The sequence below is a fragment of the Aethalodelphis obliquidens genome, unplaced genomic scaffold (assembly GCF_003676395.1).
Source record: "Aethalodelphis obliquidens isolate GAN/ISIS:26980383/991018 unplaced genomic scaffold, ASM367639v1 scaffold18, whole genome shotgun sequence".
NCBI classification, from domain to species: domain Eukaryota; kingdom Metazoa; phylum Chordata; class Mammalia; order Artiodactyla; family Delphinidae; genus Aethalodelphis; species Aethalodelphis obliquidens.
Genome location: NW_020837962.1, coordinates 26,877,866 through 26,904,280, shown reverse-complemented (window position 1 = coordinate 26,904,280; position 26,415 = coordinate 26,877,866). Strand labels below are relative to the sequence as shown.

The 26,415-nt window shown below is 39.0% G+C and overlaps 1 protein-coding gene across 1 annotated transcript in view; it reads left to right on the top strand.

Moving 5' to 3' along the window:
* PLCB1 (phospholipase C beta 1) overlaps positions 1–26,415 on the top strand; it is a 681,896-nt gene that overhangs the window by 580,877 nt on the left and 74,604 nt on the right. Inside the window, exons 25-27 of the mRNA XM_027118192.1 lie at positions 1,282–1,335; positions 4,570–4,789; positions 9,006–9,186. Of these exons, the coding sequence (XP_026973993.1) occupies positions 1,282–1,335; positions 4,570–4,789; positions 9,006–9,186 (455 nt within the window). The remainder of the gene's footprint in view (positions 1–1,281; positions 1,336–4,569; positions 4,790–9,005; positions 9,187–26,415) is intronic.

The following is a 26,415-nucleotide window of genomic DNA, read 5'->3' as shown; positions in this document are numbered from 1 at the left end:
AACATTATTCCTGCCTGCTGGTCAGCCTTTGCTTTTTTTTTTTTTTTAACATCTTTATTGGAGTATAATTGCTTTACAATGGTATGTTAGTTTCTGCTTCACAACAAAATGAATCAGATATATATACATATGTTCCCATATCTCTTCCCTCTTGTGTCTCCCTCCCTCCCACCCTCCCTATCCCACCCCTCCAGGTGATCACAAAGCACCGAGCTGATCTCCCTGTGCTATGCGGCTGCTTCCCACTAGCTATCTACCTTACGTTTGGTAGTGTATATACGTCCATGCCTCTCTCTCGCTTTGTCACAGCTTACCCTGCCCCCTCCCCATATCCTCAAGTCCATTCTCTAGTAGGTCTGTGTCTTTATTCCTGTCTTACCCCTAGGTTCTTCATGACATTTTTTTTCTTAAATTCCATATATATGTGTTAGCATACGGTATTTGTCTCTCTCTTTCTGACTTACTTCACTCTGTATGACAGACTCTAGGTCTATCCACCTCATTACAAGTAGCTCAATTTCGTTTCTTTTTATGGCTGAGTAATATTCCATTGTATATATGTGCCACATCTTCTTTATCCATTCATCCGATGATGGACACTTAGGTTGTTTCCATCTCCGGGCTATTGTAACTAGAGCTGCAATGAGCATTGTGGTACATGACTCTTTGAATTCTGGTTTTCTCAGGGTATATGCCCAGTAGTGGGATTGCTGGGTCATATGGTAGTTCTATTTGGAGTTTTTAAAGGAACCTCCATACTGTCCTCCACAGTGGCTGTATCAATTTACATTCCCACCAACAGTGCAAGAGGGTTCCCTTTTCTCCACACCCTCTCCAGCATTTATTGTTTCTAGATTTTTTGATGATGGCCATTCTGACTGGTGTGAGATGATATCTTATTGTAGTTTTGATTTGCATTTCTCTAATGATTAGTGATGTTGAGCATTCTTTCATGTGTTTGTTGGCAGTCTGTATATCTTTTAAAAGATCACTTGTCATTCCTGTTATGGCCAGAAGGTAGCAGTAGCCTAAACTGAATTTGTTGACAGAGTTTTGATTCAAAGTGGAGGAATGGCCTTTCTATAACTGGAGCATATAGATTCACATTTAATTATGTCTGCCCCAAAGTTAAAAAATGAAGACATTTCTTAGAATATTTTTAGGATAATTTTCTCCCACAATTTGTAATTTCTCCATAAAGAGACTTAGGGTCAAGAGCCAAACATTGTTTTACAGGAAGAAAACAATTTCAAAAGTTAAAAGAGGCTATTTTTTTTTCAGGCTCTGTAAAGGCACCTGCCAAAACAGAAGATCTTATTCAGAGTGTTTTAACAGGTAAATACCACTTTTTTCCCTATGGAATTAGGCAGCTGAATATTACGCAGGGTAAGTATTTAGAGGAGAGGAGATTTCATCTCTAAAATATAACATCATTAATATTTCTCTTCTAAAACCATCTACAGATACATCCTACTTCAAGCCATGTTACACAATATAATCCCAGAGAAGTAACCATACTTGGCAAATAGGACCCTACTGGTATAAAAAAATAACATAATTTCACAAGATGTATTTTGGAATCAAGGAATAGTTTCATACTGGAAATGTGACCCAGTGAACAGGAATGCAATCTTCCCAAAGTGCCCACAATAAAGCATATTTTAGAAATGCAGAATGTGAACTGTTTGTGACCATAGAATACACAGAGTTTAAGAATGATGATACAGTTTGGGAATATTTTATATTTGGTTAATTTGTTAAGCTAGTGGGACTAAAATTGGTACCAGCTTTCTTTAATACAATTAGAAGTATGTAGCAGTGTATAACATGTTGGCCCAACATACAACAGAAATGTACACAAAAAACAGCACTATGGACAAGAACCAGAAACTGCAAAGAACCTAAATATCCATAAACAGTAGAGTGGATAAATTATGGTATAGTCACAGAATAAAATAGGATACAGCTGTAGAAATAAACTACAGTTACACACAACTGCATGGATAAAATTCACAGCATAATGTTGAAGAAAAGAGGACAGACACCAAAGAGCACATTCTTTATGATGCCAGCTACACAAAGTTCAAAAACAGGCAAAAGTAATTTGTGTTCTTAGAAACATGGATTTGGATTATACTTAGGGGGTGGGAGGGAAGGCTGGAACCGAAAAGAGGGTGTCTGGGGTGCTGATAATATTCTGATTTTGATCTAAGTGGTGGCTACAGAAACCTCTTCACTTTGTGAAAATTGAGAGGGATGTGTATTTATGATTTCACCAATATAATACATAAAATATGCATCAAAAACTTATTTTAGGAATGTATGAAAAGAAAACATGTGTTTAAAGATTTAATCCCATGGGAAACAATACAATGTTCACACCTAAAACAAGAGACAGAAGTGTAAATAAGAGCATGATTCCAACATTATTTAAAAATACACAAATGCATAGATGAAAGGTGGCAGTGATTATCTCTGGTTGGTTTATGAGTGGTATTTGTTTCCTTATATAAATGGACATTACCTTTATGCTTAAGGACGTATTCAAACAATAGCCTTTCATCCACAGACTTTTTAAAAAATGATACTTTCCGTGGAATTATTTTTAGTCATAGGTTGGAACATCTTGAACCCTGTTGCTAAACTTGCCACAGCTGATGTGCTGCACACCATTTTTAAAGAAGTGAGGTTGAATCTGTCACCAAAACTGCAGCAATTCCTTAGGATTATAAATTTTAATATAATCAGTCATTATGCAACCGTAATGAGTCCATCTGAGCCTGAGGGAAACCATTAAATAAATGTACCTGATTCTCTCCCTGGCCTCTTTCTCAAAAGGAATCGAGAATAGATACATTATTAAAAAGGGAAACATACTTCAATTGCTTAAAGACCTTATCATTTAAGAACATAAATTGTTATTCTGATTTCAACATTTATCCACTAGATATATCATTTGCTATCCAGGTCTGTTGTTATTCATGGCATATATTATTTCTGAGTCTCTTGACAGTTCTAAATATTTATGATAACTTATTTTTGTTCCCAGAAGCGGAAAGTTCACATCAAAGGATGAAAACATGTGAACTATGACTTAATCTAGGTCTAAATAAATGATAATTAATTGAATTTAAGGCACCATCCTTTTTAAGGTACCTCACTACTCATGGATGGCCAAGAAAGAAAAGCACCAACAAATTGTGGCACTCCATTGACTACGTGATGCATCGTAGTTTTAGAAATGTTAACATATTTTTTAAGTGCATATTTTTACAATTGATTAAACAAGTCAGTAAAACACAGACTGTTTTAAAATCAAGCTCTGTCACATTAAATGTTTTCTTGGCATTAAATAAAACACTATGTAGTGATATAAACTAGCACCAACCCTATGGTGCCTTTGGGTAAATCACAGCAAGGACCTTCCCTCACCTTACTGATCTATACTGGAGCAATGTTGTGATAAATATGCAAACCTACAATATCTATACTGTGAATAGTGCCCCTTAGAAATGGTGCTGTAGAACCTGTACAATCATTTGTTAAGCCTCTAACAGGCACACTGCCAGAAACTATGTTAAAAACTTTGCATTAATTCTTTTATTTCATCATCACCATAACGACCCTAAAAAGTAGAAATTGTGTGATCTTTAAAGTGGATCCTGTTAGTGCCCACCAAAATCCCCTTTACCATCTGTGGCACCCAGCTCCCAGCGATAGTAAACGTTGGCTACTAACAGCTCATAGCTTCCTCTGCTTTTGAAAATTGCCCTCATGGAAGGCACACTGATCATGAAGAGGGATTTCTTATCTGATAAATGTCTTGCTACTCTGTTGGTCATGGAGCATATCTCATTATATCCATTTGAGCTATTTATTACACAGCTATGTCTCTGACAATGCCCTGATACATTTGATGCTCTAGGCATCAAAAATTTATATAAAAGCAGGTGCAGTGCCATTTGCAAACATATTAGCAAACCACAGGGTTAGCTGAAGATTGTGTGGGAGATCTTTTATAAAAAAAAGAAAGAAAGAAAGAAAGAAAATTGCCCTCAGCCAAAAGGAAGCCCCCTCTCCAGGAGCTTATGCCTCCCCACAACTGACATTCCCAAACAGGCAAAAAGCTGGCTTTCTTGCCTCAAGGTGAAACTAACTCTGTAGTACAGTTCATGCTCCAGAGCTCCCCGTGGGATCAGGCAGAAGCCGGACTCCAGCCGAGACCACATCCTTGTTTAGCTACTTCTTCTGTATCTTCTGCCCTCACTCCCCTCCTACTGAGAGCCCCCCTTGGTAAATCACATGTACCTGAATCCCTCTCTTGGGCTCTGTTTCTAGGGAACCCAAACTTTTTTAAAAATTATAAGTAAAGAAATTGGGTCTTTGAGAAATTTGGTAACATAGTCACAAAGTTAGCAAGCCATAAAGCCAGCCTGGAACACACGTTTGACTTCCAAGCTCTGCTCTCAAGGTCCAGTGGGCTGGGGTCAGAAAAATACTGCTCAACAGCAACTGCTCTGTCCTCTCAGCCCTTCCAGGCCTCTCAGCTCTCATACCCATTTGTTGCAGAAGTAGAAGCGCAGACAATTGAAGAGCTGAAGCAACAGAAGTCGTTTGTGAAACTTCAAAAGAAGCACTACAAAGAAATGAAAGACCTGGTTAAGAGACACCACAAGAAAACCACCGACCTTATCAAAGAGCACACTACAAAATATAATGAAATCCAGAATGACTACTTGCGAAGGAGGGCAGCTTTGGAAAAGACAGCCAAAAAGGATAGTAAGAAAAAGTAAGTTGAAGGGGTATTTTTTGTTTGTTTTATAGTATAAAGGAGGAGAGTCATTTACATGGATTTTCAGTGTTTTTTTTTTTTGAATGGACAAACTACAATTAATTTAAATGATTTTTTATTGATGAACATGTTGTTTTTGATTATTTGCTATTATAAGAAATGTGTTAATAAATATGTATGTATAAATTTTTTCATATATTCCTATTTTCTTAAAATTTTAAAAGTGGGATCCCTAGATCAATTTAAAGACTTTTCTGTTTTAGTTTGTAAGTATCAGCAAGATATGAAAGTGCAAACTGATGGAGAAAAAAGTGATGTCATTAGTATCTTAATTTGCATTTCCTTATTAAGTTGAATTTTTTGGCATATTTATTGTCAATTTATATTTATTCCTTTGAAAATTGTCATATCACAGTCTTGGCTTGATAGTTCTTTTTTTCTTTTAATTGAAGTTTAGTTGATGAATTTTCAGTGTTTTGCACCATGTTTTGGATCTACACCACTGTAAGAAGGAAAGCCACCCAACTCCCTCCACTCTCTACAGCTTTTGTGTCCTCTCAGCTCACTTTTGATTATAGACTGAATTTCTTTATTTGACCAAATTCTGAGACTAGATATGCAGGAAGTCCTACCATTGAGTTCTAGCCTGTAGGCCCAGGACCAACTGGCTGACTTGCCATATTGCAGCTGCCAACCTGGGGGGTCTGACATTTTGCTGTGGACTAGAACCAAGCTGAAGAGGCAACTTGTCTTATTGAAAAGAAAACCTCTACTGCCCTTTGCTGTTCTATCTGAAACCCACAAAGCCCTGTACAGATAATCCTTGTTTGGGGCCTAAGAGTCCCCACAGCCCCATGTACTCAGACCGTGCTGGGGAGAAGCGTTTCTCACACATTCATTCAACCAATATTTATTGAGCGCTTTCTGTGTGCCCTGGGGACACAGCAGTGAGTACAACCTACTCAGTTATCACCCCAAAGTGCCTAACGTGGTAACGTGGGGAAACTATGTGAGCATAGAAGCTAAGAGTCAGGCAGGCTGTACCACATCCTTCCATCCTTCCCTTCACTTCCTTATTCAATAATCCGATCAGGTTAGAGAGAAAGGTAAGAGGCATTTTTCAGATTCATATGAATCTGAAACATATGATTCTTGTGACATATGATTTAACATGTGCTTAACTTAAAAGCACAATCAAAACCCAGTACCTGGGCTTTTAAAAGCAGCAAAAGCATCATTGTTTAGACCTGGAGCAGCCTTAGAAGCCATCTAGGTGAACTGTTATCACTTCTTCAAGGAGGAATCTGAAAACTAAAGGCTTAACATTTACCCACAGTTACAAAACAGTTCAGGCAAAGCTTGGCCTAAAACTTCTAAATTTTGATCTTAGTGATATGTATGTAGTCATTTGTTTATTCCTGTATTCATTTATTTATAAATCATATCCTGAAAACTTCCAATAGAATGTTAAAGTAAATTCATAGACGATATGTAAAAAAGTCCTATAAAAATAGAAAAAAAAATGTACACACATACATATGCACACAGACTGTCTGCCAGTTACCAGATCTGCTGTCCAATACATGAGTCACTAACCACAAACAGTGACTCATTGGAATTGAAATGTGCTTCAAGTATAAAATAACACACTAGAATTCAGACTTCACAAAAAAAAAAAAAGAATCTCACATTTTTATATTGATGTGTATTGATTTTAATTACATGTTGAAATGATAATATTTTTGATAATCAAGCTATGTAAAATATATTATTAAAATTAATTTCACTCATTTATTTTTACTTTTTAAGATGGCTACTAAAAATTTCAAATCACATATGTGGAAAAAAATCAAATATGTGACCCGTGTTGTATTTCAACTGGACAGAAGTAATCATTTAATGTAATTTCTGTCCTTGAACACTAAAACTAGCTCTTAGCTTCTGAGAAAAGGAAATACGGGTTAGATAATTCTCCTTATCTGATTAAAGGAAACTTGCATTTCCAAGAGGGACAAACATTTTCCTGGTATTAAATTACAAAAGAATTCATCTCTTGGATCATACACAGGCAACATTAGGCAACAGGGGATAATATCTTCAACACTGTTTTTGGAGAAGATGCAGAAACATTCGTCCCTTGGTTATTTTTCTTTACTTCCCTCAAAAAACAAACAAACAAAAATCCCTAAGCATCTTGTGTCAAAAAATACATCAGGAGAAAATTTTCTTCAAGAGGCAAAGACACTGAGGTCTGATTATGTCTGTCCATTTCCCATCCCCCCATGATACACATTAAAATCCTGAAAACTCCTCAGAGTAATAAATGGACATAATGTCCATTATATTCATTTTTTTTTTTTGCCAGTGAGATTTTTTTAATCTCACTGATTTTCTTCTTGTTTTGAAAGTATAATTATTTTTCACAAAATATATTAATATGTAATGGGCTTATATTTTCTAATGAATTAATAAATAATTTTTAGATCTATTTTTTATTGAGGTAACATTTGTTTATAACATTATATATTTCATATGTACAATGTTATATTAGATCAGTTTCTTATTCAAATATCCGTAGTCTCAACTGAGTTTTCACATAATGTGAAGGGTAGATCATTCAAAGATGGTTTCTGTCACACACTGTGTTGTTCTCAGAGCACAGACTTTGCTGTTTTCTAGATGTCTGTCCTTGGGTAAGCTGCACTGCTGCTCCCCCATACTGTGTCCTTAGGAAAATTGTCTCACTGAAACTCAGTTTCCTCAAATGTAAACAGGAGATTGTCACACCTGCTAGCTGGGTTGTTGCCAGAAGTAAAGCAGAAAGTCCCTGGCACCTGCTGAGTGGTCAAGAAATGTTGCCCTGTTGCCTCTGCTATGGTGATTGTGGCTCACTGAAGCAACACTTTATGTCTGGCTACACCAACTTCCTGCTGCAGCAGATTACAAATGTATCTCGTGTTCATGCCAAGACGGAGGTCACCCCTCCAATGCTCCTCTCCTCTGATGTTGATAAATAGACTTGTACTCATGCCAGGATGGAGGGCCACCTCAGTGCTGCCATGTGATTTTGATGTTTAGAAACCTTTGAGGGAATTCTGCATCCCTTATTTGACAAAATAGGATCCTAACACTAGCTTCTACCAACTGCCTCTCCATGTGGCACCATTGTGTTGGCCTAATTGAAAGAGAAAGTAAGAGGAATTAGCACCAGCTGATTCAAGAAACCTCTTCTACTCGTTCCACTTGGCCACAAGTGAAAACATGGAGACAGAATCTGATGTGTTGCGTATCTTAGGTGGTTGTTTCTGCAGCAGTTTCCATATAAATGAAAAGAACAGACCTGCTCTTGGTACCCCGTTTCCAACACTGTCTCTCATTCTATTTGTCCTACAAGAAGTAAGAGCACAAAATTTGAAAGAATCACACCGTATGTTTTAACACAATAATGTTAGTGAGAATTGCTTTGTTTTATTTCAACATTAGTCCTAAACGTCAAAATAGCTATATAATTCTTTATGAATAACTCAAAGAAAGTCCCCCTGCACAGAGTGAGCACTTGATAAATATTTTAGAATAAACCCAATTCATCCTCCTTTCTCTTGGAACCAAAGTGCCATTTTGGGTGGAGATATCAATGAAGTTGGTTCAGCCCCCAAAGAAACTTATTTTAATAACAAATCTTGCTATTAAAAGATGTCAAGAAACAGAACATGTCAGCTGGGAGTGTTGCTGGCCCGTGACGTCTGCACATGCTCTCTGTTGTCAGTCTACATCACACAGATGCAAAATTCATCACCTCTTCAACTCCCCCTACAGAATCATCAATGCAGCAGAGTGTACAGGAGAAATGTAGGTGGAAATTACATTATACATGCTACGTTAAAAAATAAAAGCCTTAAAAAGTCCTTATTAGACATTGTTTTTCCTAAGGGGGGATTGTCATTCTCTTCACCACCACTGCCAGGGCCCCCAGCCTCTTGGCTTTCCTATTCTGCCACTACCTCTTTCTAGAGCAGCACAAATTTCATCTACTTTCTGTGTTTGGAGACCTTCTGCTGCTAAGCTTGTCCTTGGGGTATCAGCTTCTGTCTCAAGTGGTTTATCGAAATATTTATTTCCAAACAGAGTCTCTAGGAGGGACTCTGGTGAGCAGCCCTCCCTCCACCTTGCTCTGACCTACATGTTTTGTGAGTCAAGCTCTGTGTCTCTGCAGATCGGAACCCAGCAGCCCTGACCATGGTTCGTCAACAATTGAGCAAGACCTTGCTGCCCTGGATGCCGAAATGACCCAAAAGTTAATAGACTTGAAGGACAAACAACAGCAGCAGCTGCTTAATCTTCGACAAGAACAGTATTACAGTGAAAAATACCAGAAGCGAGAACATATTAAACTGGTAAGCCTGAGAAATGTGATTTCTCTTTCTATAGCTGGAAGCCTCTTTTCTATAGAAAAATTTTGATGCCCTTGGATAACATAACAGGAGACAGCAGCAGTTCTGGCTGGCACTTTCATTTCACTTCCTGACTGAATAATCTTATTTTGATGCCAGGTTGTAGAGGGAGATAAGAGGCATTTCTCAGATCCGTATTGTGACATGTGATTTAACACGTGCTTAACTTAAAAGCAGGATCAAACCCCAGTACTTCGGTTTTAAAAAGCAATAAAATCATCATTTCTTAGAAATGGAAATTGCATAGGCCAAATAGTATCCACCATACTGATATCTTACAAGCCCCACTATTCCAGAATCTTTACCAAGTTCCTCTCTGTTCTCCAGTGAAGCTATGTTTTATTATTTTTATTTTCACTAACTCATGTTTGGGCTATAGTAGTTTTTTGGGATTTTTGAAATCGCACAAGATAATTACACACTTATCTTTAAGAAAACTAAGAACATGCTGCAAATAAATGTTCACTTTTTATGTAGTAGTGTAGCTTTGCAGTGATACAAAGAGAACTGTACAGTCCACTCTCCTACATTTAGAAAAGTCAGTATTTATTTAAGTGGCCTGTATGGAATGTTGTCTACCCAATTCCTGAGGCTCCCTATGAAAGGAAATGCCATCATCTCCATGAATGATCAGTTTTGTCCTCCAAAATGTTTTCTCAGGAAATGTGACAATCCATTGTTTTTTTAATTGAAATATCATTGATTTACAATGTTGTGTTAATTTCTGCTGTACATAAAAGTGATTCAGTCATATATATATATGTATATATATACATATATATATTCTTTTTAAAATTATTTTCAATTATGGTTTATCACAGGATATTGAATATAGTTCCCTGTGCTATACAATAGGACCTCGTTGTTTAACCATTCTCTATATAATACTTTTCATCTGCTAGTCCCAAACTCTCAATCCGTCCCTTCCCCACCCACCATTGTCAACCACAAGTCTGTTCTCTATGTCTGTGAGTTGGTTTTTGTTTCATAGATAGGTTCCTTTGTGTCATATTTTATTTATTTATTTATTTATTTATTTATTTTAATTTTTATTTTTTAAAATATTTTAATTTATGTATTTACTTGGCTCTGCCGGGTCTTAGTTGTGGCATGCAAACTCTTAGTTGCAGCATGTGGGATCTAGTTCCCTGACCAGGGATCGAACCCAGGCCCCCTGCATTGGGAGTGCGAAGTCTTAGCCACTGGACCACCAGGGAAGTCCCTGTGTCATATATTAGATTCCACATATAAGTGATATCATATGGTATTTATCTTTCTCTTTCTGACTTACTTCACTTAGTATGATAATCTCTAGGTCCATCCATTTTGCTGTAAATGGTGTGATTGCATTCTTTTTATGGCTGAGTAATATTCCATTGTATATATGTACCACATCTTCTTTATACATTCATCTGTCAGTGGACATTTAAGTTGCTTCCATGTCTTGGCTATTGTGAATAGCCTTTAGCCATCGGCTATGAACATAGTGGTGCCTGTATTTTTTTGAATTATAGTTTTGTCCAGATATATGCCCAGGAATGGGATTGCTAGATCATATGGCAAGTCTACTTTCACTTTTTTGAGGAGCCTCCATACTGTTTCCCATAGTGGCTTCACCAACATATGTTGCATTGTTGTTGATGGCTTGACACAGAGTAGGGACATGATAAATGTTTGGTGACAGATAAATTAAATGAATCAAGCAATAAAGTAGCCTTGAAAACAAGCTTGTGCCAAAAACAAGTGAGTAAGCTTAACAGAAATTAAAGTAGTGTACCCAGGGGAAATGGGTTCTCAAAGCTGTTTACATGACCTGTTCATTTCATTGCTGAAGGCCTGTCCATGTAAGAGAATTCTGAGGCTGTTTCTGCTAATAGGTTGCAAACAGTGAATGGTTTAGTCATGACTATGTAATAGATGGATCAGGGTATTGCTGTCATTGTAGTACTGGTTCCCAATGACAGTATGCAAATGAGCAGGTCAAAATCACAAGAGGAGCTTATCAAAAATCAGATTCCCCTTGGTCAGGTACTGTCGACTTGAGCATGCATCAGAATCACCTGGAGGACTGGTTAAAATACAGATTGTTGGGCCCTACACTGAATTTCCAACTCAACAGGCCTTGTGTAGGGCTGGCGATGCTGATGCTTCTGGTCCCATGCCCACACTTTGAGACCCACTGCTCTATACCTAAATGTGAGGCTCAGGGACTTAGTTTTAAAAGCTCCATATGCTTTTGATGGGCTGCCTTGTTTGTGAACTACTGAAGTAAGATCAAGCAGTGAAAGAACATGCGGGCAGAGGTCAGGTTTAGTGTAACCCGGGGATTACCTTGACAGACCTGAGAAAATCCAAGTGAATTTTAATGGGAGATAATAGCTTTGGGAGCTACAACCACTGCCATCTTTCTTTCTCAGTACCCCATCCCTAGGACTCCAGAAAATAATAACAATAATAAAAATTAAAATAGCAACTGTGTATTGAACACACCCAATGGGACCGTATGCTGTGCTAAACCATTTGCAGAAATTGTCTGATTTAATCTCATAACACTGGCATTTGGTACTCTTTTCAGCCCATTTTGCAGATTAAAAACTTACAGAGAAATGTAGTGACTTTCCCAAGTTTCCACAACCAGAAAATGGAGTAGTTGGGATTTGAATTTGGTTCTCAGACTCTAGAACCCCTACTTTATAACCATTGTTCAGATGCCTCCTAATTCAGATCTCACACCAATGTTCTCAGACGACCTCACATCTACTCACACAGAGCACAGAGCACACACAAGCCAACTCCTGCATTAGGATGGCTGAGATACCTGCCTCTCTCTTTTTAAAAAGCTTTATTTCACATTCCTTGCAATTCATGTATTTAAAGTGTACAGTTCAATGGTTTTTAGCTTATGTATATTCATAAATATGTACAGCCATCACCAATTTTAGAACATTTTCATCACCTCAGAAAGAAATCCTGATTCATTCATTCATCTAGTCAACAAATACTTAATAGACAGCCACTCAGCAAATACTTTTAAATAGTAGAGGATAAAAATTACAATCCTAGCCTTTACGGAGCTTACATTCTAGATGTGGGGGTGAGACCATAAACACAATAAGTTGGTAAAATATGTCAGTTGGTAATAAGGGTTTAGGGGAAAAAAAATCAATCCCAAGTGGAAAACTAGGGAGTGGGTGTGGGGGAAGGATGAGGAACGTGGTTTGAAATTTTACATAGAGTAACCAGAGAGGTACTCACTGAGAAGCCAGCATCTGAGTGAGGAGGAGAAGGATGGGCCCATGCAAACATATGGGGCAAGATTTTCCCAGGGAGAAGGATTAGCAAATGCAAAGACCCTGGGCTGGGAATGGGCCTGTGTGTTGGAACAGTAGGGTGACCGTGTTTGAGGAGGACTATAGGGTCTTAGGTCAGAGAGATGGGACTTCTGGGGCTGGAGAAAGATCTCTCAGGTCTTGTAGGCCCTTTGTGGCCTCTGTGTTCCACTCAGAGCACAATGGGAGCCAGTGGAGGGTTCTGAGCAGAGGAGCGATGTGATCTGAAGTAACTTTCACAAGGACGGCTCTGGGGCTGAGCTGGGAGTACATGGTGAGGAATGGGGCCCCAGGAAAGTGCCATCCAGAAGCACAGTTCAGAGGAATAGCAACCTGAGGGTTAGAAGTCCTGGGGTTCTCCCGCAGATTACTGAAGTTGACTAACAGGGTCAATGTTACTTCAAAGACGAGGCAATCCAGCCATAATCATCTGAAGCTTCCTCAGAGTGCCAACCTCTGGCAAGAACCATTCCCCAAGGAAAGAAACATGGCAATTCATAAGAGACATGGCAGAATAAGAGGGAAGACCAGTACTCACAGAACATTCCTGAAAAAAGAATTAAGAGTGTGAATTAACACAGAAGCCCAGACATCCCAGAAAGGCCTCCTGGGAAGAAGGAGACTTGAGCTTCAGAAATTAGATTCAGAAATCACAGGCAATAGCTACACAGTCTCAGAGTTCTGGGAGGCATACGTGAGGGTGAGCACCACATTAAATCCCACCAGATGGGGGCATGAAAAGCTGCGCAACAGATTTTCCCCTGAAGGAGGAGGTTGGCGGGGAACTGGGGAAAACCAAGCTGAAGTTATAGGTGGGAAAATCCCACCCGAAGGGCCACTGGAGCAGGAGAGCTGTTGGAACTGCCACTCGAGGTGACAATCTCAGAACATGTGCCTCTGCCTCCTTTTCCCCAAGAAGGAATGAGTGTGTCCACGATGAAAGCTTGAAAGCGTTTTCAGAAAAACATACATATACATCCAAGCCAGACTGGCCCGTTCAGGCCAAATATAAGCAACCTACTCAAAATGCTCCATCCTTCGCCTCTGTGATTGTGGATTTGGGTTTAGATAAAGTGCCAGTGCCCTTGAACATACCTGTATGGGCCTTTGTTAAGAAGGCTAAGACCCAAACACCTGGGATTTAGAACCACACAGAGTTTATTGTATGGCCATTTCAGGGCATCCACAACTTACACTACATGCCTTTAGCTAACATGTGGCAGAACTTTCTATAAACCCTATTTGTAATAACTACAAATTGTTCTGCCAGGAAGTCTTTTGGCTGAAAGGCACCTAGAAGTGTCAGTTCTATCTTTGGTTGTGGTTCTGAATTACCAACAAGCCTCTTAGGCTAAATTAGACAAGTGGAAGTGTAATTAAAAAGCAAGTAGGCCCCAGGTAAAATGGAGTATTTGGGTGATGCAGAGAATTAGGCAGAAGATATTTTATCTCCCAAAATTGCTTTGGGAATTAAATGCAAATATGAACCCGCAGTTCAAGGATTGAGAAAGAAACCATGGCATCAATAAACTCCCTGCCAAATGTGCATTACAACTTAATATCTGTCAAACCCTGTGATAGACACTGGAGGTAAAGATGAGGAAGGCGTGGTCAGCACATGCACAGGGAGCATGTACTACAGTCATTAATACCATGTGATAAATGAAACCATAGACAGCCATCAGCAAACTGCTATGGAGACACAGATGTGGGAACAATTTTCCTAACCATAGAAATTAATAAACACCAAGAGAATATTTTTGAGATAACTTTTCATGTTATCATAGGAGGTGTTAAATGCACACCAAGCTTCATAGACTCTATAGCTCAAAGGACTCAAAGGACTTGTTCTACCTGTCTAAATAAGAACCATCATCTTTAAAACTCTACATCCAAGCAGCTCTGCAGCCCAGTTACTCAAAGTGTGGTCCCCAAATCACCTGAGAGCCAGCCTGTTAGACATGCAGAGTCTCAGGTCCCACCCCAGACCTGCTAAATCACAATTTGCATTTTGATAGGAGTCCCAGGTGATGTGTTGCACATTCACATTGAAGAATCAGGTTTTAGAGCCATTGATCCTTATCTCTGTTCAAAATGCATTTTAAAATAAGTGTAAATTTCCTCTTGGTTGAAATAGGAAATACATCGTGCTCTCCGCTCTTCATAGCTTGACCATCAAGCTGGATGGTTATCTCTTGGTGACAAAGGCACAGGTTCTATGGAAATCACTCCTGTGATTTCCTGCCTGTGTTCATTATAGAAGGAAACAGTTACTTTCAGTTAAGGGTGAGTGAAAATAAAGATGTAGTTCCCCAACCCCACTGAAGTTCTTGCACCCCCTGAAATCTCCTCATAGATATCTTGGGGGTCTGTGGAACCCAGTGAAGGATGTCTGTTCCAGGAAAGAACTCTATGGTTGGGGAATCTGCTCTAACTTACCTGTTTTTCATCAACTGCCATAGGTTGACCCTGGGTTTTGTCATACCATTAGGGTAAGGTCTTAATTTTAAATGTGAGTTTGGTAAGTTATAGAAATTCTTAGGGGGTCCCTCTGAGGGTTCTCAACCACTCTCAGAATCAGCCCCAACATCACGTTCAAGGCTCAACATCCACCGCCTAGGGAGAGGAGGTTTTGTGGTGACATCCATGGGGTCGCTTCTCAGTTGCTGCAGGGTTTGACCCACCATTTTGTCTTCTCTCTTCTTTCTCCTTTTCAGTGGCGTCAAGAAAAGATTTCCTCATTCTGTCTCACAGCACCATACTATTTATCCTCTGCAGAGGCTTGTTTTGTTTTGCTTTACTTCCTACCTTTTCTCCTCTTTCTGGTATTTAGTCTCCCACGTGTTCCAAGCCCATTCATTTCTCCTTTCCTTCACATAGACCTTAATGGTTGGGATTCTTCTTATACATACTCCTGCCTGTCCCACCAGCAATCATTCCTGGGCCTCAAACCAACACTAGTACCTGTTGAGCTGAGTGCTTCCAATTCCCTGCCAATCCTGGGGAATGAAAGTTGTGTTTCACAGTGAAAGCTGTGGGTGGATACTGACCAGCTACTAATGGAATGGCCCATCAGATGTGAGTGGTGATGAGTGAGGGTCTGCAGTCAAATGTCCTCATTTCTGGCCACTGCTCACCCAGAGTAGCTGTGTGACCACTCAGAATTTCTGTTTTCTCATCTTTCCAATGAAGATAAGAATAATCCTCACTTTATTGAACTTTAAGGAGGAATAATGAGATAATGTGCACAAATCATTGTTTTTAATGAAAGCCCCCCACCTCCGCTTTTTTTCTTACAATACATGAATTGGCTAGGAAATCTTAAGCTCAAATATAAATGTGTATTTGCAGTTTTTGACATCCTGCTACAGCCTGAGGGTGCTCACCATCTTCCTTTTTGATGATTTCTATTAGCACCATTTGCTGCTGCAGCCTGTCTGAGAGCCAGCCATGAATTTTCTCACTTCTATGGTCGCTCAGCTGAAGTATATGTGCCAGGAGTAATTGCAGTGTCAGGAAGTAACTAACTCTACGGTAGTGTGATCTGTCTTCCTCCAATATTCTGACTTTAAGGCAGGATCATCTTTCTTGAGAAATAAATGATTTAGCTTTTCTGAAAACTTTACATTCTCTACCAAACAAGAAATGACAAATCAATACAAGACTTTAGTAATGAAATAAAGAATGAAACAATTTGTCAAAATGTGTTCTTATTTGTTAATTTTCCTAATCATCATTGGGTAACCCTAATAGAATTGATTTGTTCTAGAGATAGGTAGATAGATATGGATATATAGATAGAAATGATATTTATCTTCATTTCTATTGATGTAATTATGATCAAAAATGAGCATATGTGGGCAGAAGACCTAAATAGACATTTCTCCAAAGAAGATATACAGATTGCCAACAAACACATGAAAGGATGCTCAACATCATTAATCATTAGAGAAATGTAAATCAAAACTACAATGTGATATCATCTCACACCAGTCAGAATGGCCATCATCAAAAAATCTACAAACAATAAATGCTGGAGAGGGTGTGGAGAAAGGGAACCCTCTTGCACTGTTGGTGGGAATGTAAATTGATACAGCCACTATGGAGAACAGTATGGAGATTCCTTAAAAAACTACAGATAGAGCTACCACATGACCCAGCAAACCCACTACTGGGCATATACTCTGAGAAAACCATAATTCAGAAACAGTCATGTACCACAATGCTCATTGCAGCTCTATTTACAATAGCCAGGACATGGAAGCAACCTAAATGTCCATCGACAGATGAATGGATAAAGAAGATGTGGCACATATGTACAATGGAATATTACTCAGCCATAAAATGAAAGGAAATTGAGTTATTTGTATTGAGGTAGATGGACCTAGAGTCTGTCATACAGAGTGAAGTAAGTCAGAAAGAGAAAAACAAATACCGTATGCTAACACATATATATGGAATTTAAAAAAAAAAAAGGTCATGAAGAACCTAAGGGCAAGACGGGAATAAAGATGCAGACCTACTAGAGAATGGACTTGAGGACATGGGGAGGGGGAAGGGTAAGCTGGGACAAAGTGAGAGAGTGGTAGTGTATGTATGGACATATATACACTACCAAATATAAAATAGATAGCTAGTGGGAAGCAGTGGCATAGCACAGGGAGATCAGCTTGGTGCTTTGTGACCAGCTAGAAGGGTGGGATAGGGAGGGTAGGAGGGAGGGAGACACAAGAGGGAAGAGATATGGGGATATATGTAGATGTATAACTGATTCACTTTGTTGTAAAGCAGAAACTAACACACCATTGTAAAGCAATTATACTCCAATAAAAATGTTTAAAAAAAAATGAGCATATGTCCATGTGTGTATTGCCCATTTGCATTCCTTTTTTCTACAAACTGTTTATATCCATTGCCTACTTTTCTGTTGGATTGTCTTGTTCTTTTGACCCACAGAGTTTATGCTATCTTTTAGTTTATTGTTTTTGGGAGGTTGGGCAATTTAGACAGCATAAAATATGCTTATATAATTGTTTAAGTCAAAGTTATTGAAGGCCTCCTGTGGTCCTCATACTGGTGGGGGGATTCCTTTAGACCAAGCCTAAATGTTGTCTCTTCCCTCAAGGGCTTACCGTGGTTGAGAACACAGGTTGTGAAGTCAGATGGACCTAGTAATAGTATACCCATCTTTATCCATTAGCTTTGTTGCATAACAAATGCCTCAAAACTTATTGCCTTAAAATAACAACTATTTACTTAGCTCATGTTTCTATGTGTAGCAATATGAGCTTGACTCAACTGGATGTATCTTCTAGTCCTGGCTGGGCTCATTCATGTGTCTGTGGTTCAGTTGCCAGTTACTTAGAGGCTCTGCTCCTGAAGGTTGGCTGACTGTCAACTGGTCCAGGCAGATAACTGATACACATCTCTCATCATCCAGCAAGGCTAGCCTGGGCTTGTCCATGTGGAATTTGGAAAGGATTCCAAATGAGAGCAAGCAGAATTAGGTAAAGACTCAACAGATCTATCTCCAAGCAAGTAGTAAGACTTGGCTGGATACAAGGGATAGGGAAATAGACTATCTCTTGTTTAGAGGAACCACAAGTCACATTGCAAAGAGTGTGAATGCAGGGAATGGTGGAGAATTAAGCCTTTTTTTTTTTTTTTTTTTTTTGCAAGAATCAACACATAGCCCTCACAGTTTGGATGTGAGATTCAATAAAATAATCCATGGAAACTTAACACAGTGCCTAGAACATAGTCATCACTCTTTATCAAAGGACAATTTGTACAGGATTTAAAGTGAGGAGACATGACTTTCACTTTTAGTTACGTAACTTTAGCTAAATCATTTCACCTCTTTGAGTGTTTGTATCCTTGTTTCTAAATAAAAATTTGTGCAAGAGTGCTTGTAACGTTTCCCTCTAACTATAATGCTAGTTTAACTTAGTTTGCAGAGAATGCAGAGATGATTCAACTCTCAGATCTATTAAAATAATAATTAAGGATTTCAGTTTAAAGCAATAAAAAAATCTTGTTTTTACTTTTGTGTGCACACAGTATGTCTTAGTATATTTTTTGTGTTAATTGATAACTATTTAGATAAGATTGAGGGAAAAGAGTCAGTAAACAAAACCTATCCCCAAAGGCAAAGAAAATAATAGTTTTGACTTGCATCAACCTAAAGAAGCTTAAAGAACAGAAGAAATTCTGCTGAAAGGAAAATTCCAAAATAGAATTCACAAGTCTGACAATTTAGTTTGTGCCCTCTGGAATTACAAGACTCATTGCACTCCATCTGGTAAGTTTCAAGATGCTTGAAACGATAGATTTTGCATTAAGGAAAGAAGAAGCTGACATGCTGTGCTACTCATCTTCATGGGCAGCTCTTCTGGTTCTAGCTTTCAAACAGACTATTGAATATTAAGCCCTTGATTTATTGCACTATTTCAGTTACAAACCACAGGACAAATCATGTCTCTTTTAGTCAGGTCTCCTTTCTTAATAATTTGAAAACCTCCAGTTTGAACAGTATAGTTATTTTCCCACATCTGAGTGATAAGCAATATTTATTTCATCTATTCTAAATTAAATGGTCTTGATATCTTTCAGAATTATGAAGCCTGATCCTGAAATTTTGGTGGTTTGGATTTTTGTTTGCAATTGGTTTAATCAGATATAATGATCTCAACTAACTTGATCCTATACAACCATTTTCTCATTTTCTTTTAACTTAATCAAAAATCCATAATTGTGTCATATGTGATACTACACCAACTTTTAAAAAAACTCCTACGAGTAACTTTATTAACCTTTTATAATTACAAAGGGGTAATTCTTTGCCTGTTATAAATTTGTACTTAAAACTATATATGAATCATTTTAAGTGAAACTTCTTTTATCATAAAAATGAATTCCAGTTATCACTAAAATAAATATTTCATGGCCATAAATATCTACTTTTTATGATTTTCAGGACATTTAAAAATTGAATTTTTAAACAATTTAAAAAATTTAAAAACACACATAATATAATTTTAAAATTTTGCTATATTTTACTGGTCAGGAAACAAGGCCCAAGAATTAAGATGGAAAAACCCAGGCATCATCTAGGATGATAAAACACATTTACTAGAGCTTCCTTTACCAACTTTCTTGATTGTTTTTTAAAGTTTGAAGATATTTCCAGTTGAGAGCCTTATAAAAGAATACCAGAAATATCATTCAAGGGCGTATGCTACATTGACCCATTTATATTTCCCAGAAAGCTAAGAAGCTGACATTTACTTTGGCATATTTTAAAAGTGAAAAACAATTTTAAATGCTGTAGATTCATTGGGCCAACTTGTTGACATTGACTAGGAGTCGTGCTCAGATTTTCACGTTCATTTATTGCTTTGCCCAGCAAGTAAAAAGAAAATTTCAAGGATTCCTTAAACCTTTAGATTCAAATAAGCAGCTATGAATTCTGTTTAGATATGGAAATTTTAAAAGAAATGAATTTCATAGGTATGAAAGACTATCTCAGAAAAGAATCAAGGTGGTTGGTCTTTTAGTCCAAGACTTTCTGCTGCTTCTGAGAAAAGAAGTGAGCTGGTGGGGAACATGAGCTCCACCTGGGCAGGACTTCGCTGCCAACTCTCAGTTGGACCCTCAATACACAGTACCCAGCACATCACAGGTGCTCAGTAAATATTGGTGGAATGAATGAATAAATATTTTTCAATTTGAATGGACAGGAAACACGCCAGTATAAAAATCCACCTAGTTTTTAAATTATCAGTAATGCGTTTAATCAGTAGATCATTTCTTAGTTTAGAAGCATCATAAATTAATACTTTGTAGAAGATAAACAAGCAATTTATGGTGAAAACTCAGAGTGGATGCTTTGACTAGCAGAAAAGAAGGTGCTATCTTCTCCACTTATGAGTGAAGGGAGAAGGAAGATGAGTTTGCCTGAAGTATGTACACACTACACTTGGCTCTTTGCATATTTTCCCAAATTGTCCTTCTTATAAGAGGCTCTAAACATGACAATTTCTGTCCACATATTTTTCTATCCCTTTTAAGTTAGAGTCAAGGAATTAGTCTCTTCCTTGGAAACCATTCCCTCACCCTCAAATGACTAAACCAAGTGAAATTCAGCATGGAGCTGAGAACAAGCATGAAATTATATTCCCCAGAGCTTTTCTTTTTCATTCCATAAAAGGTTTGGAACATTTAACTAGGAGAGTTGTCATGAGTGGTAAACAAACAAGCAAAATAATTGAAATGTCCATTCCTTTGGGCCAGAAAAAGAAATCATATTAAAAGTTAAAATTAAATGTTGTTTACTGCATTTCAGTTTACCATGTACTCTCGACTTTTTTCCCCCTAGGAATTCTAAACTAATTTTTTGTTCTTTTCTATCTTCAGTGAGTCTTGTGGCTAATATATCATTGAACGGTTCTTTGAGTAGAGCCTGTCTGCTAATAAATACACCAAAGTGAGAGTACCCTTAGGTCAGTTAGAAGACACTTCAATTATTGTGTGAAAAATCCCTCTTCTGGGTCAGATTTTCACACTTCATGAAATAGAAACCCCGGACCCAATGCTCACAGGTTCTTTCATCTTATTTGGGGATTAAGGAGTAAAATTTTTTATTTTTGTTTTTTTGTTTGTTTGTCGGGATTCCCTTGGTTACAAGTGACAAAAACCTAGACTAACTTAGACAAGAATAGTATATACTAGAAAAATACATAGGGGAAGGCCATGTAAGGAAGGGTTGACCATCCACACTGGAGAAGGGAAGGGATAAAGAGATGCCTACCAGAAACCACTCACAGCACTTCCTATGTTTGTCTGTCTCTGTCTCTCTCCCTTTCTCTCCTGATTTTCTCTGCATGTCAGTATTATTTTTGTCCAAAGCAGCACACAGGCTTCCCCTTGTCAGAAAATATAGGCATCAACCGCTTCCAAGTTATATTTCTTTCACTAATGACAGGTTGGAAAAATCTTGGGGCAAGCCTTTTTAGTGTGATATGATTGGCCAAGCTTGCAACCATAGACCAATCACCTGTGGCTAGAGTCGGGGTATGACTGGTCCTACTTGGATCTATGCCTCCCCGGACCAGTTACCTTGGCCCAGGGATGGGCATAAAGAACACAGCAGCTCCATGGAAATCACATTAGGCACAGAGCCAGTTCTCAGAAAGCAGAGGAAGTTCTTTCTGAAGTAGTATTGGGTAGAGAAAACTATAGTTGAGCCCCACACTCTCTCTTTCTAGGGTAAGAAAGAGATAAATTATTAACGCCTAGACATAATCTCATTGCCAGTTTAATGCGAGTCTGACAATAGTGTCATATTATTAACAAAATCATAACATTAATCACTCTGCCTCCTGGACTTTAAGTAGAGGAAGTTTAAATGAAAACAGTAAATGCTGTAAGAGCAGAATTATAGTAAGAGTGATCTTTTGAAAATAGTTGAAAAGGGCAGAATGTTACAGGGAGGGGTCTGTTGTATGAGAGAGTTGGGGAGACCAAGGGGAGCTGAGTAGAGTGGAAGAACATTTGTCATATTAAACACAGAGATATTGTCCTTTTTTAAACATATTCTTTGGGATTCTATGGAGACACTATTTTCATTAGTTTCATGCAAAAGCCACATTAAAAAAAAAACACATGCCTGGATTTCACAATAAGGCATTTGTTCTTAAAGGAACAAAACTTAGCTTGTTAAATATCAAAATTATGTAGTTTAAGAAGTATTTTCAATAAGACAGCCCATGGCTTGGACATGATGCACCATAGCCATAACCAAGGTCCGGGTCAATGTGGTTCTTAAACTTAACAGATTTTTTTTTTTTTTTTTTTTTTTTTTTTTTTGTGCGGTACGCGGGCCTCTCACTACTGTGGCCCCTCCCGTTGCGGAGCACAGGCTCTGGACGCGCAGGCTCAGCGGTCATGGCTCACGGGCCCAGCCGCTCTGCGGCATGTGGGATCTTCCCGGACCGGGGCACGAACCCGCGTCCCCTGCATCGGCAGGCGTACTCTCAACCACTGCGCCACCAGGGAAGCCCCACAATAATTTTTGAGTGCCTATTTTATGTAGAGCCTGGTGTCCAAAAAACCACTGTCTGGTGCCTACTCCCTTATCAGGAGTTGAGCAGCACAGTCCAGTGGGATTTCTGCAACCATGGGAATGCCCTACATCTGTGCTGTCTCTCATTCAAATGGGAATATCATCCAGGTGGAAAAATAACATGAGAAAAAGTATAGAAGCAGGTATATGCCCAGACAGTCTGAGAGTAAAATACAGCCTAGTTTATTGAGTGTGCTGAATGCTAATCAGGAAAGGAAATTTAGAGCTGGAGTGTAACGTATTTGAGGATACAGAGCCAGTTAAGGCTCGGGACATACAAAAAATACTATTTGTGATATGGAGCAGAAAGACTAAGGAGAGGCTGAGGGCAGGGAGAGAATACTTGCCAAGTCCAGACAGGAGTTAATGAGGATCTACACCAGAGCGCTGTTAACACAAAGCCAAGAGATAACATGGTGACAATTCTCCAGGACTCAACAGATGGGGAAAGCACCCAAGAGGGCAGTCAAATGTAATGCACACTTTTAACCTGAGTGATGATACTTAATGGGAAAATACGATGACTTGCCTTCTGTGAAAGATGTTGAGATGCTGGTGAGCCATCCTCAGCCAGAGACGGTCAAAGGCAGTTGATGCAGAAATGAATTGAAGCACTTAAAAGAATCAGAGAAGAGTGAGTGTGGGAATTGCTGGAGATACTGTAAATGAAGGAAAGAGAGCTTCTTATGAGAGTGGTTGGCAGCTGGCATCCTATCAAAAGGATAAAGTCACGATTCCCAAACCATGTGCCACGTCACTCTGAAGCACCACGTTGAACTCACAGGGGTATTGTGGGATATTTTATGTTTTTGAAGGAAACAGAGCAACATCTGTTGGATTCTGTGCAAAGTACTACTATTATTTGGACCTAACCATTTAATAAATAAATGGAACTGTTCTTTTATTTCTTTTGGCCTAGGGGGTGCCATGATAAAATTACTGAGATCCTAAGGATACAATGAGCTAAGAAAATTTATGAATCTCTAGAATAATGAAAGTTCATCCTGAGACATGGCCAACGAGTTTAGTAACAAAAAATTTTTTGTAATCTTAAAGCAAAATCAGATAAATGCCAGTAGTTGGAATGGAAGAGATGGTGGGGTTGAAGACTGTGGCAGTGGGGCATTGCAGCTGTGGAAGCAGCCATTGGTCTTCCATTTTAGGGATGGAAAGGAGAGGAAGGTCAAAGGTAGAACAAAAGTTCAGGGTTCTGGGAGGATAAGAAAATAGAGATGTGTTTTTAGGCAAAGGGAATGAATGTATCCAGTGCAGAAGAAAGTTTGAGAGAAGGAAGTGAAATGGTGATCCTCCCACAGGGAGAAGAAGATGGGACAAAAAGCAAAGGAAAACCTTCCTGTGGGAAGGAAGGGTAAGGAAACCAAGCTAAGAACCTATGACCTGGTTTATTAGGAATCACACATGTGTCTTCTCTTCCAGCTTTCACAACCACCCCAGGAAGGAAACATTATCCCTGACTCAGAGGTGAGGAAGCTGAGTCTTGGGTAATGAAGACAATGCACATAAAGTTCTGCAGCTCTTTTGAGACAGAAAAGAGGGAATTTGAGAGGGTGCCATAGAGACTGGGTGGCTTAAACAATGAATATTTATTTCTGACGGTTCTGAAGGCTGAGAAGTCCAAAATTAAGGCACCAGTAGATTTGGTGTCTGGTGAGAGCCCACTTCCCAGTTTATAGAGAGCTTTCTTCTAACTGTGTCCTCACGTGGTGGAAAGGGTGAGAGAGCTCTTGTGGTTTCTTTTACAATTATGGGCACTAATCCCATTCATGAGGGCTCCACCCTCATGACCAAATCACCCAAAGGTCCCACCTCCTAATACCATTACACAGGGGGTCAGGATTTCAATATATTTATTTTGGGGGAACACAAACATTCAGTGCATAACAGAGGGCTTCTTCTAAACTGTCTCCATCTTCCCCAATAATGTGCACATGAATTTCCTGGGAATTTTGTTATAATGCAGATTTTTGTTTAGTCCATTGTGTTAGGGCCTAAGAATTTGCATTTCTGCTGTGTTCCCTGGTAATGCCAATGCTGCTGGCTCCTGGACTATATTTTGAGTAGCAAGATCTAGAAAGCCAACTCATCAGCTCAGTGTTTCTAGAATAATGCCAGGTCTTTAGTAGGCATTTGATAAATATTTGTTGAATTGTGGCTAACTTGAATAATTTAGATAAAGGTGTGTGTTCTGGGAGCAAAGGAGGTGGGAATTAGTTCTGAGAAGAATAAAAAACAAGTACAGATGGTGCAAGGGAGGGGCAAAAAGGAAGGCCAGGGGATGCAGCAGACAGGAAACTTTTGCAGAACCTTGAGGGAAGTTGGTGTTGGCAGTTGTGTGGGGGCTGAAAACAAATGGAAATAAAACTCAGAATCAAGTGGGTAGAGGGCTGGGAGATCTCAAGCTCAGTGGCTTCATTGCCTGGATGTTGATGTTGCTGAGGAAGAGGGCAGGAGTGGGGAGGAAAGCTGTAAATGTGAACAGGAGCTGCCATAATCAAGAAACGATTCTGGACTAGGGTGAATGATGGAGATGAGAACACGGAAACAGAAGCATGAATGTCACTGAATTCAGAAGTGTTGCTGGGAGACTTAGCAGTGGCTATAGAAGGAGGGCGAGCTCACTGAGACTCCCTAAATCTGGCAAAGAATCCACATCATCTGAGGAGATTTTGAAAACACTGATTCCCAGGCCCTGCCCCTACACATGTGGAGTCCATAGGCCTAGGAACAGGTCCTGGAATGTGTATTTTTAAGAAGTTGCTCACAAGGGATTCTGATGTTGCCACCAAGGTTGGGGCTCCCCTGATAACCCTCTAAATCTTTAGGCTGGACGGGGGAGGAGAAAGGTCCTCTGGGGAGGCGAAGGCCCTGTGTGTACCCCTCAGCTAGCAAAGAGGTGCTGCAGGAATCCTCAAGGAAATGGTCAGAGTCTTTGCACAGCAGGATTTTACATCTAGACGGTTTGATAAATGGCATTACTAAACTGCAGTATTTCATGATTTCTTTAATTGTGACAGTCATGATCAGGCAACCTCTTTTGAATGATTTTCAATGGTTTCAAATAGGCTTTCTGCTGGCCCAAGCTCCAGTTAATATTTGTTCAGATTTAATCCACTTCACAGATGAGTGCATCAAATTTCATGTTAATGTCAAGTTAATGTGGATTCTTTATGGTAATTCTGTGAGAGAATTTCTCCCTCGATTTCTTTTATTCTCTTAGATAAGAAGAGGTTTTTAAAACAATTTCTAAAATCATAACAAAAGGCAGCTTGGGAGAGTGGTGAAGGCCACAAGCTGCGGAGGCTGATTTATCTGGGTTTGTACCCAGCTCTGCCAAGTACCACCAAGTACAAGAGCCCAGAACTTGAGTCCCCTGCGTCAGTATCTTCATATGTAAAATGAGGACAGTAGCTCTTACCTCACAGGACAATTCTTAGAATTGAATAAGTTAATACGTTTAAAACTCTTCAAACTATGCCTGGCATGTGTAAATTACCAATGAAAGTTTGCTAGTGTTATGATTATATTGCCTTGGTATTGTCATAGCTACTATATATATATATATATATATAGGGGTGGCAGCACTCATAGGACACGGGTTAACTCAGTCTGCTATATGTGAGAATCTCCATCTCTGGGGAACAGAATGGACCTTTCGTAGGAAGCCCACACCATCTATTTGATGCTCCAGTAAGAAGGGTT